This window comes from Anomaloglossus baeobatrachus, chromosome 11 (genome assembly GCF_048569485.1).
Source record: "Anomaloglossus baeobatrachus isolate aAnoBae1 chromosome 11, aAnoBae1.hap1, whole genome shotgun sequence".
Classification (NCBI taxonomy): domain Eukaryota; kingdom Metazoa; phylum Chordata; class Amphibia; order Anura; family Aromobatidae; genus Anomaloglossus; species Anomaloglossus baeobatrachus.
Window position 1 is genome coordinate 149,323,070 of NC_134363.1, and position 11,975 is coordinate 149,335,044.

At 47.2% G+C, this 11,975-nt stretch overlaps 1 protein-coding gene across 1 annotated transcript in view; it reads right to left on the bottom strand.

Annotated features, from left to right (window-relative positions):
- Window positions 1-2,493: 2,493 nt before the first annotated feature.
- The window catches only part of ATAD3A (ATPase family AAA domain containing 3A), a 94,373-nt gene continuing 84,891 nt past the window's right edge, over window positions 2,494-11,975 (bottom strand). Inside the window, exon 14 of the mRNA XM_075328491.1 lies at window positions 2,494-3,030. Coding sequence (XP_075184606.1) covers window positions 2,851-3,030 — 180 coding nt within the window. The 3' untranslated portion in view covers window positions 2,494-2,850. The remainder of the gene's footprint in view (window positions 3,031-11,975) is intronic.

The following is an 11,975-nucleotide window of genomic DNA, read 5'->3' on the forward strand; positions in this document are numbered from 1 at the left end:
GCGCCAGTTTTTGGGGTGTGCCAACCCCACACCTGTAGCAGCCGAGCTGCTCGGATCTGGACCCGCAGTGAGGCTCGAGGGATCCTCCAGACTCGGGGGTCACGCGGACACGCCAAATAAAAGGGGGACGTCGTTGTACGGGCTTGGCCGTATTCAGTTCGTGAAGCCACCCACGGTGTGTGGTGAAAGATGGCACCACCGCTGTTTTTGTGGGACACCCCGGGGGAGATGGAATGGCAGCTGGATATTAATCCCTCCGTGGGTAGGGATGGTTACCCCGGGGCCCAGTGGCTCTGTGCAGGGAATGGCGATGGCAGGGGCCTGCGCGCCCGTACGTACGAGGGGGATGGTTGGTTACTCACAGTTGAATAAATCACACGAGTCTTTTGGTAAACCAAGGTGATGGTGGCCGGCCGCCACGGCCAGTTGTACTCTGGTCCCCCACCCGGGCTGGTGGTCACCGTCTTTTCCCTCTGCACTGTGTTTGCTTGTGCTGGACTTCCCGGTATGGAATACGGGAGTCCACTCCCGGCTTGTTGTGTACCTGAGAAGCCGTGCCCGCTGACGCGTGGGATCTATCGGGCCCTGGCGGTTGCCCTATCCCTCTCTGTGGGTTGTTGTCTGCTTTTGGGACTTTGGTTGGGACAGGACCTAAAATCCTGCCCTCAATTGGTTAATTAGCTAGGCCGTTGGTTCCGGTTCAGGGTCCAAGTACCCCCTCTGTGCACGGTTTCCGGGTCGGTTCTCCGGTGTCGGTACCGGCGGGCTCCAACCCTGTCCCGGTCCACCTCGGATCTCCGGCTGCCGTCTTCCTGTCGCCTGCTGACGGAGACCACCGTCTGCCACCTACCCAAGGCACCAGGGCTCCGACCCTGGTACCTGTCAAATCGAGCTTCACCTCCGCTGGAGCTACACCTAGCCCCCAGCCTCCACTCCTTTCAACTTGACTTTCGACTTGACTGCTCTCTCTGTTTTCCCGCCCCGGGCTGTCTAGACCCCTGGGTGGGCGTTTCCTAACTGCCTGGTCCCGCCCACTGGTGTGCCCGTCTTGCCCTGAGGGGGGTGGCTAGGGTTTCAGGTCGGCTGTATGTAACCTAGGTGAGGGAAGGTGTTATGTGGATGCCTATGTGTGACTACCTGCAATGTCAGGGGGTCACACATTAATATCCTCCATCCTGATAAATATGTTCCAAATCCTAGTTTATATGTTCCTCATCCTGGTATGTATGTCCTCCATCCTAGTATATATCTCCCCAATACTGGTAGATATTTCCCCATCCTGGGCTGATTCTGGTTTATATGTTCACATTCTAGTAAATGTGCCCCCTTATCCTTTTAAATATGTCCATCTTCCTAGCCCCCTCCCTGGTATATATGTTCCCCATCTTGTGGTAAATATACCCCCCCTAGCCCCCCTCCAATCCTGGTAAATAAGTCAATCTTCCTAGACCCCATCCTGGTATACATGCCCCCCATACTGGTATACATGCCCCCATCCTAGGCACTGTCCTGGTTTATATGTTCACCATTCTGGTATATATGTTCGCCATCCTGGTATATATGTCCATCTTTCTAGACCCCATCCTGGCATATATGTTCCCCTTACTGATATATAATGTCCCCTATACTGGTATACATGTCCCCATCCTAAGGGTCATACTGGTTTATAGGTTTGTCATCCAGGTATATATGTCCCCCATCCATGTTCCCCATCCTTGGCCCCTTCCTGGTATCTAACGTATATATATTATTATATATTATATATATAAAAAATATATAAATTCTACTCACCTTCGGCCACTCCCACGTCGTGTGCCCTCTGTAGCTAGCGCAGTGGCCAACAGTTGACATTGGCCTGCCTGTTATGGCTATGCATGACATCACTGTCACGTGCTGCCAGTCACGAAAGCAGACGTCCGTTGCCTGCCTCGGTTTGGCCGTCAGCTTATATTGTAGTGCAGGGACCTGACGGGTCTCTGTGCTGCAATACATTTCAGCTGGATGTGCTCCGTCGGACGCACATCCAGCTGAAGTAGGCGCTGGGGTCTGCAGGCCCTTGTACCCCCACCCCCGGTCGCGACCTCTGCGACTGTTACATCCCTGACCACACCTGCTTGGGTAACAAGAATAGATTTTCATACAGTGAAGAAGGTGCCATATCTCTGGAATGGAGATGTGAAGAAACAAAAGAAGAGCATCACCTGATTCAGGAGAACAGCGGCATTTACACCAAGTGGAAATATATTTAGGTTATATAAACGGTAAATGACAGGTCATCTTTAAAGACAAGTTTGTGGCTGATCTCCTTCTGTAAAGCAGGGTCTACCTGCATGTCCGAAACCCCACTCTTCAGGACAAGATTGGTAAAGTAGATAGTAAAGTTTATGCCGTATATGTGAGGGATCTAATTAGATCATAGTAAGAAAATGTGGAATCCCATCTAAAAAGCAATGTGACGGCACAATATAATAATACAGAGACGTGCTGAGCGGCTGAGTTCATCGTATTTATATAGAAGTCTGTAGATTTTTACAATGACATAATTCTCTCCATTCAGAGATCACTTTACAGCAGCTTCATTCAGGCTTAAACGAATGTCTGACATATCTAGAAAACACTAATAATTATGGGTACCCTAAAACAAATATATAAAAAATAAGAGACGTTCGTCGGGGAATGACTGGTGAAGATGACATGGCGTTTCCTGAAAGGACGAGCTGTGAGATTTGCAGCCATTGCTCCATTTTGTCCTCACGGATACAGAGAAGGCACGCGGCTGATCGGTTCATGGGCAGCAGTTGGATAATCACGAGGCCGGCGTTCACTGGTCACCGAGACATTCCCGGCCTTTCATACAGGTGTTCCCTGTAGATGAGGAAGCAGAGGGTTTCTTTCAGGATCTTTTCCCTCACCCTTGCCCTCTGCTTTCAGCCATTCCATCTTCTGTTGGTGCTGCCGGATGGCGTCGGCCACGCGGGCATCGATCATGGCTTCGGTTAACACGCCATCTTCTGAGGCGTAGGCGGCAGCCTGGAATATAGACAATACGGAAGGTTACAACTAGAAGAAAAAAGCAGATCGGCAATAGTTCTAGACGACAGACGTGCATGTCACATAGGAAACGCCGGAGAATCATTTAGGAACATAAAACCTATATGTAGATGTCGGCCCATTCAGATTTAAAGGGGTTCTCCACTGTGAACAATCCCTATTTGATAGAAGTCATTCATAAATATGATCACAAATGGATTCCTCTGCTGGTTCTCCCAAGTAATCTGTGGGAAAACCTGGTGGTAAAGTGTGAAAATTCATTACAGCGCCTCCACAGAGGAAATTAAGAATTCCACAGTGCCTCCCAAAATTACTTCATTTCATATGCAAGGCCTCATTTAGGACCAATGCACAAAGTCTTTTTGCTGAATTTTTGGTGAGGAAACCAAGCACAAATCTCAATTTTTTTGGTAGAATTTGGACCGTTTCCCCTCAATGGCTATGTGCATAGTTTTTTGAGTTTTTAGAGCAGAAACTTTTCTAAATCCTCCTCAATAATTAAAAACGCCTCCAAAGCTTGGTGTTTCTGCTCTGAAAACTCAATAAAAAGACTCAGTGAGCATAAAGCTAGTTTCCGCTCAAAAACTCCTCCAAAAAAAATAAATAAATAAATAAAAAAAAAAAAAACCCCGCCTCAGGTGTGCACATACTCTGTCATTTTACTCGTATCCAATAAATAAAAAAAAAAGAAAACATTTTGGATTTTCATAGGGGTTTTGGATCAGATTTCCATCAGTTTTTGCACATCGTGGGACGTTTTCTTGATCTTTTATCATCAAAATAATCATGAAAATCGAACAGCGCTTGCTTTCATGGACCCATAGACTTGCATTGGCGAGTCTGGACCATAGGTTATCCGTGTTGAATTACATGGACATTTTTGAGAACAAGGAGGTAGGAATGCACAGCCAGCTAACATGAAAAAATGAGGGTGCACAGTCTGCTGAGAACAATTAATGCAAAGGAGGAAAAGAAGCAGACATCGGCACTCAACTCAACAATAAATGCATAGCAATAGATATATAAATAATCAACCAACAATATTTTATTGCAAACATACTCCATAAAAACATTTAAAAAGGCAGAAAAACACCAGACAGAGGAACAGTGATTAGGTATGGTGTTATAAAATGGCTAAAGCATTAACCAGCAAGACACAAATAGCCATAGAGACAAATCAACAAATCCTTTAAAAAAAATACAAGGATACACAAACAATGGCACAGCTGGAAAATAGCACATGAATAGGATAACCCACTACTACCAATATACATCACTGTGAAGAGCCAGAATAAGCATAATGAAGACCAATGTCTGGTGAACCCCCCCATACCCAATGCGTGTCGCTCATCAAGTGAGCTTCATCAGGAGCTCTCCTAATGAAGCTCACTTGATGAGCGACACGCGTTGGGTATGGGGTGGTGTAACAGTGTGTCCCTCCCCCGCCTGTGCTCATGGTGTAAGGCTACATGCGCACGCTGCATCTTTTTGTGTTCACAAACTGCAGCCAAAACTGCAGCCAAAACTGCACCTTGTCAGAGAGAACATGGAAATGTCACAAAAAACGCATGTAATTTTAGGTGCGTTTTTGCTGCGTTTTCGGTGCGTTTTTGCTGAGTTTTTCACACCGTGCGTTTTTGCTGCGTTTTTGTGACAAATGTTGACAAAAACGCAGGAAGAATGAACATGCTGCATTTTATTTGTCACAAACCTTTGACAAATAAAACGCTGACAAATAAACTGCAACGTGCGCATGACAAATCTGACTTCTCATAGACTTTGCTGGAAAGTCAAATGTCAGAAAGTTCTGACAACAAAACTGCAGCCAAAAAAGCAGCAAAAAAGCAGGAAAAAAAGCAGCGTGCGCATGTAGCCTTAGGGTAAGTTCACACAGTGCGTTTTTCGCGGCGTTTTTGCGCAGTTTTCGGGTGCGTTTTTGCTCAGAAAACTGCATGACTTTGCTTCCCCAGCAGAGTCTATGAGTTTCCATTTTTGCTGTCTGCACACAGCGTTTTTTTTCAGCTGCGTTTTTGTGGTGCCACAAAAACGCAGCATGTCAATTATTCCCACGTTTTTCACTGCGCTTTTCATCCATTGAGTGCAATGGGATGTTGAAAGACGCAATGAGAAACGCAAATAGGTGCGTTTTAGTGCATTTCTAAGACCAAAAACGCAGCTATAAACGCATGAGGTGGGTAGTAAAGTGACGTGTACAGGAAGAGGATTCCTTCTGTCAGTAAACACAGAAGCGTGAATCCTCCCGGTACCGTCACCGCTGCGTCCACCTCCAGTCCTGTGCATGTATGCTGCCGTGCGGCGCCATGTCTGGGCGGGAGGTGGAAGCGGCTGCGAAAACAAAAGTTAACAGTAGAAAAAAAAAAAGTCATACTCACCTGTCTGCAGACTCCCGGTACCGCCGCTCTGGGTGTGTGCAGTCTCCCCGGGTACGTATGCCTGCAGGATGCAGGACCTGGCGATGGATCACCTGATGCAGTCACCTGACGCGTCAGCTGATTGTAAGTCTCGGGCTGACGCCGGCGCCCGGCCGGTTATCAGCGGATGCGTCAGGAGACTTCATCCCTGATTACCGGCAGCTGCTGCAGCGATCGGACGGGATCAGACTCCTCCAATCGCTCTAGGAGCTGCCGGTAATCAGCACATAAGTGAGGGTTTTTTTGCACCGATGCATCAGCTGATTGTATAAACGGCTTTTATACAATCAGCTGATGTGTGATGTGCTTCAGCCCCTAGAACCTGGACACATCATCTGATCGCTTTGCCTTCCAGCAAACCGATCAGATGATATTGGATCCGGATTGGACGGCGCGGGACCCTTGACCCAGGATTACTGCGGAGGGGGGTTCTACATTTCAATAAAGATGGAGTGACTAATTGTGTTGTGTTTTATTTCTAATAAAAATATTTTTCTGTGTGTTGTGGTTTTTTTATCTTTACTAGAAATTCATGGTGGCCATGTCTAATATTGGCGTGACATCATGAATTTCGGGCTTAGGGCCAGCTGATAATATACAGCTATCCCTAACCCCATTATTACCCAGTGAGCCACCCGGCATCAGGGCAGCTGGAAGAGTTGGATACAGCGCCAGAAGATGGCGCTTCTATGAAAGCGCCATTTTCTGGGGTGGCTGCGGACTGCAATTCGCAGCGGGGGTGCCCAGAAAGCATGGGCACCCTGCACTGTGGATTCCAATCCCCAGCTGCCTAGTTGTACCCGGCTGGACACACAAATTAGGCGAAGCTCACGTCTTTTTTTTTTAAAATTATTTCATGAAATAATTAAAAAAAAAAAGGGCTTCTCTATATTTTTGGTTCCCAGCCGCGTACAAATAGGCAGCTGGGGGTTGGGGGCAGCCCGTACCTGCCTGCTGTACCCGGCTAGCATACAAAAATATGGCAAAGCCCACGTCATTTGTTTTTTGTTTGGGGGGGAAAAGAAATCCTGCATACAGTCCTGGAAGGAGGATGCTGAGCCTTGTAGTTCGACAGCTGCTGTCTGCTCTCCTGCATACACTATTGGATGGAGGATACTGAGCCTTGTAGGTCTGCTCCCCCTGACTCTCCAGCATACAGTCCTGGATGGAGCATGCTGAGCCTTGTAGTTCTGCAGCTGCTGTCTGCTCTCCTGCATACACTATTGGATGGAGTATGCTGAGCCTTGTAGTTCTGAAGCTATCTGCTCTCCTGCATACACTAGTGGAGAATGAAGAACATATTGAAGAAGGAAATGACATCAGACCTTTTTTTTTTGTTCACTGATAAAAAAACGCATAAAGACGCAGTGAGCAAAAACGCAGCAAAAAACGCACCAAATTGCGGCAAAACGCGTGTGTTTTTTGCTGTGTTTGACGCGGGTGCGTTTTTGTGCGTTTTTTGCCGCAAAAAACGCACAGTCAAAAAAACGCAGTGTGTGAACCTAGCCTTATAGTCTGTCTCTCCTTGACTGTTCTGTATGTACTACTGGTGGGAGATTGTTTGTTCTTCTCAGCATGGGACTTCTCCAATCCACAACTTGGTAAACAGAACAGAGCCAGGAGTCTAAAGTCCATTCATGTATCAAATGTCATCAAATGTCCAGGCGGAGTTGGGCCCACCTTAGGGGCTGATCCCAGGAGAGATGAACAATGAGACCCATGTTAGGTTAGTTAGTTGGATCTCGGCTGGAGAAGGACTAGGATCTATAGCTGAGGCTGGATCCTAGAGCCTGTGTATGGACTGTTACAGACTGGAGATCAGTGGCCACGTGTGATTGCGTTTTGTTGTTCACCCTGTTGGACTCAAGGAACTCATAAGGACCATTGCCATATTTTCCCTGGCGTTGGAATACCGGGAGGCGCCCCTGTATCTTTTGTTTTGTTATGGACTCCTTGCAGACTTTAAGGATTGATATTTATGTTTGGTGCTTTAGCTTTGTGGTTCCAATAAAGCCCTTTGGATTGTTCCTTGGCCTGGCGTCCCTTACTGCTCTGCCTCATACCCAGTCACAGGGGGTTCACCAGACATTGGTCTTCATTATGCTTATTCTGGCTCTTCACAGTGATGTATATTGGTAGTAGTGGGTTATCCTATTCATGTGCTATTTTCCAGCTGTGCCATTGTTTGTGTATCCTTGTATTTTTTTGAAAGGATTTGTTGATTTGTCTCTATGGCTATTTGTGTCTTGCTGGTTAATGCTTTAGCCATTTTATAACACCATACCTAATCACTGTTGTTCCTCTGTCTGGTGTTTTTCTGCCTTTTAAATGTTTTTATGGAGTATGTTTGCAATAAAATATTGTTGTTTATATATCTATTGTTATGCATTTATTATTGAGTTGAGTGCCAATGTCTGCTTCTTTTTCTCCTTTGGACATGTGAACAGCCCCATAGACTAGAATAAGTATGAGTTTATCTGTGAAAAGCCTGGATAAAACATGTATGTGAAAAATTAATGTCTGAATGATACCTTAGGATCAGTACACTGCACCCGAGCATGGTAGTGCCTGCTCATCACTAGATACGAGTACTGAGCACTCGAGCATGGTAGTGCCCGCTCATCACTAGTTACAAGTACTGAGCACCCGAGCATGGTAGTGCCCGCTCATCACTAGTTACTAGTACTGAGCACTCGAGCATGGTAGTGCTCGCTCATCACTAGTTACTAGTACTGAGCACTCGAGCATGGTAGTGCCCGCTCATCACTAGTTACAAGTACTGAGCACCCGAGCATGGTAGTGCCCGCTCATCACTAGTTACTAGTACTGAGCACTCGAGCATGGTAGTGCTCGCTCATCACTAGTTACAAGTACTGAGCACCCGAGCATGGTAGTGCCCACTCATCACTAGTTACTAGTACTGAGCACTCGAGTATGGTAGTGCCCGCTCATCACTAGTTACGAGTACTGAGCACCTGAGCATGGTAGTGCCCGCTCATCCTTAGTTACGAGTACTGAGCACCCGAGCATGGTAGTGCCCGCTCATCACTAGATACGAGTAGCAAACACCCGAGCATGCTAGTGCCCGCTCATCCCTAGTTACGAGTACTGAGCACTCGAGTATGGTAGTGCCCGCTCATCACTAGTTACAAGTACCGAGCACCCGAGCATGGTAGTGCCCGCTCATCCTTAGTTACGAGTACTGAGCACCCGAGCATGGTAGTGCCCGCTCATCCCTAGTTACGAGTACTGAGCACCCGAGCATGGTAGTGCTCACTCATCCCTAGTTACCAGTACCGAGCACCTGAGCATGGTAGTGCTCACTCATCACTAGTTACTAGTACTGAGCACCCGAGCATGGTAGTGCTCACTCATCACTAGTTACTAGTACTGAGCACCCGAGCATGGTAGTGCTCACTCATCCCTAGTTACCAGTACCGAGCACCTGAGCATGGTAGTGCTCACTCATCACTAGTTACGAGTACTGAGCACCCAAGCATGGTAGTGCCCACTCATCACTAGTTACTAGTACTGAGCACCTGAGCATGGTAGTGCCCGCTCATCACTAGTTACCAGTACCGAGCACCCGAGCATAGTAGTGCTCACTCATTCCTAGTTACAAGTACTGAGCACCCGAGCATGGTAGTGCCCGCTCATCACTAGATACGAATAGCAAACACCCGAGAATGGTAGTGCCCGCTCATCCCTAGTTACGAGTACTGAGCACTCGAGCATGGTAGTGCCCGCTCATCACTAGTTACAAGTACTGAGCACCTGAGCATGGTAGTGCCCGCTCATCCCTAGTTACGAGTACTGAGCACTCGAGTATGGTAGTGCCCGCTCATCACTAGTTACAAGTACCGAGCACCCGAGCATGGTAGTGCCCGCTCATCCTTAGTTACGAGTACTGAGCACCCGAGCATGGTAGTGCCCGCTCATCCCTAGTTACGAGTACTGAGCACCCGAGCATGGTAGTGCTCACTCATCCCTAGTTACCAGTACCGAGCACCAGAGCATGGTAGTGCCCACTCATCACTAGTTACTAGTACTGAGCACCTGAGCATGGTAGTGCCCGCTCATCACTAGTTACCAGTACCGAGCACCAGAGCATGGTAGTGCCCACTCATCACTAAGTACCAGTACCGAGCACCCGAGCATAGTAGTGCTCACTCATTCCTAGTTACAAGTACTGAGCACCCGAGCATGGTAGTGCCCGCTCATCACTAGTTACAAGTACTGAGCACCCGAGCATGGTAGTGCCCGCTCATCCCTAGTTACGAGTACTGAGCACCCGAGCATGGTAGTGCTCACTCATCCCTAGTTACCAGTACCGAGCACCAGAGCATGGTAGTGCTCACTCATCCCTAGTTACCAGTACCGAGCACCCGAGCATGGTAGTGCCCGCTCATCACTAGTTACGAGTACAGAGCACCCGAGCATGGTAGTGCTCACTCATCCCTAGTTACCAGTACCGAGCACCAGAGCATGGTAGTGCTCACTCATCCCTAGTTACCAGTACCGAGCACCCGAGCATGGTAGTGCCCGCTCATCATTAGTAATGAACACTGGCTGCAATGTTATAAGAATTAATACTTCAGGAACATGAACCCTTCTTCCTACCAAAATAAAAAAAAACAAAAAACAAACAAAGAAAAAACCGGTGCTGGCCTGTATTTATCTCCATATGAAGTCCGGACACGAGACATACGGCCCTTCAATATGCAACCGCAGCGTGTTTGCTAAAATAGCAGTCAGTGTGAGGAAGCCAAGAGAAATCAGTTGTAGAGATTTCCCCTCACTTCATGTAAATGACTATGTCCAGAGAAGATTCAGTGCCCGACGTTGTGGTATCCTCTAGATTGAACACTATTATTTACCATAGACATAAACGTGTCACTGTCCAGCCCTGCCCTCCGCAGCCCGAACAACAGAGAAGACAGAATAAACCGGTGTCGGTGGGGAAGGTGTGACCCGACATGTCCTGTCCAATCTTTTCTGGTTGGGCACCTCGAGGACTCCATTAGATGCTGCTTCTCCTTTGGTTTCGTCTTCAGATATATTAATGCAATTCTTCAGAATATAGGAAATCCACATGTCACATCAGCACGCACCAATTCTCTGGCGGCTTTGCTGACACGTCCACTCTCTAAGGGATATTTTTCGTTAATATGTCTCCCATTATATAAGCGTCTCTCTTCAATTCTCCTAATGTCAATGGTGCGGTAGCTGGGGGGGGGGGTTGGAGGCTTGTGCTGACTGTGCACGTTCAGCTTCGGGTCACGAATGATATAGAAGTGAAGTGACAAATCTTCCCGAGCTGAAAATAGGTGTTTGTATCCAGCGTAGTGCATCGGCGTGATGCGTGTCACACATCGGATCGGTTACAGCAGGAGCAAGGACTGACGTAGGCTCAGGTATCATTATACTGCAACCAGACGGGGAAGGATCATGGAAAGTGCATACAAGGTGGAGGCTCCTAGTGTTGTGCAGGGGCTCCAAACTTTCTGAGACCTAGGAAACCAAAACAGCAGTCCTGGACCTTCAGAACCAGGGTCACCTAGAAATGAGCGGCTCATCCGGCCATTTACATGTTCCTCAAGACTCAAGCTGGGGGGCTAATAGAATCCATTGTCTTCTTGAAGATGGTGGTGGGGTGGCCAAGCTGGAGTAAAGCCCCCATAAGCAATTTTTCCTTTTGATATTTCTCCTAAGCCACCTACTAATTTAAATCTTTAGGGTCTCGGAGTTAAAGGGGCATTCCATTTTGGCAGGATAAGCCATAAATGACCATCAGAGCCAGGTCCCAATGCTGGAACTTGAGTCCACCTTGAGAACAGGTCCCAGTCAGGCATATTTGTGAATTGAGAAGTGGCCGCGCATGTGCAGATCTCTTTCTTGATTTCTATGGGAGTATAAAAAAAAAAATTGCAGAGCACTTTTTCTGCAGCAATTTTTGGACCTTGTATTCAAAACACGAAACATCTGTGCATTTACTTGGAAAATGAGGGATGTCTCGCATGGCTGGGAGCAAAAAAGTAGGTGCGCATGCGCAGCTTTCTTGATGGCTTTGAGGTTCCAAAAACTGCAGGGTGCTCGAGTTCAGTAACATTTGGAACTTCTATACAAATCATTAAACCAAGCTGGAGTAGAGCCCTCATCAGCAATTTTTCTTTTGATATTTCTCCAAAGCCACCTACTAATTTAATCCTGGTCTCGAAGTTAAAGGGACATTCCATATCGGTAGAATATGACGTAAATGTCCAATAGCATCAGGTCCTGATGCTGGAACAAGTGTCCACCTTGAGAAAAAGTCAGGTACATGTGTGAGTTGAGAAGTGGCAGTGCATGCGCAGATCTCGTTTTTCTTGATTTCTAATGGAGTTTAAAAAACTGCACAGCAGTTTTTTTCGCAGCAATTTTTGGACCTTCTATACAAAAAACACAAAACAGTTGCGCATTTACTTGGAAAATGAGGGATATCTTGCATGGGTG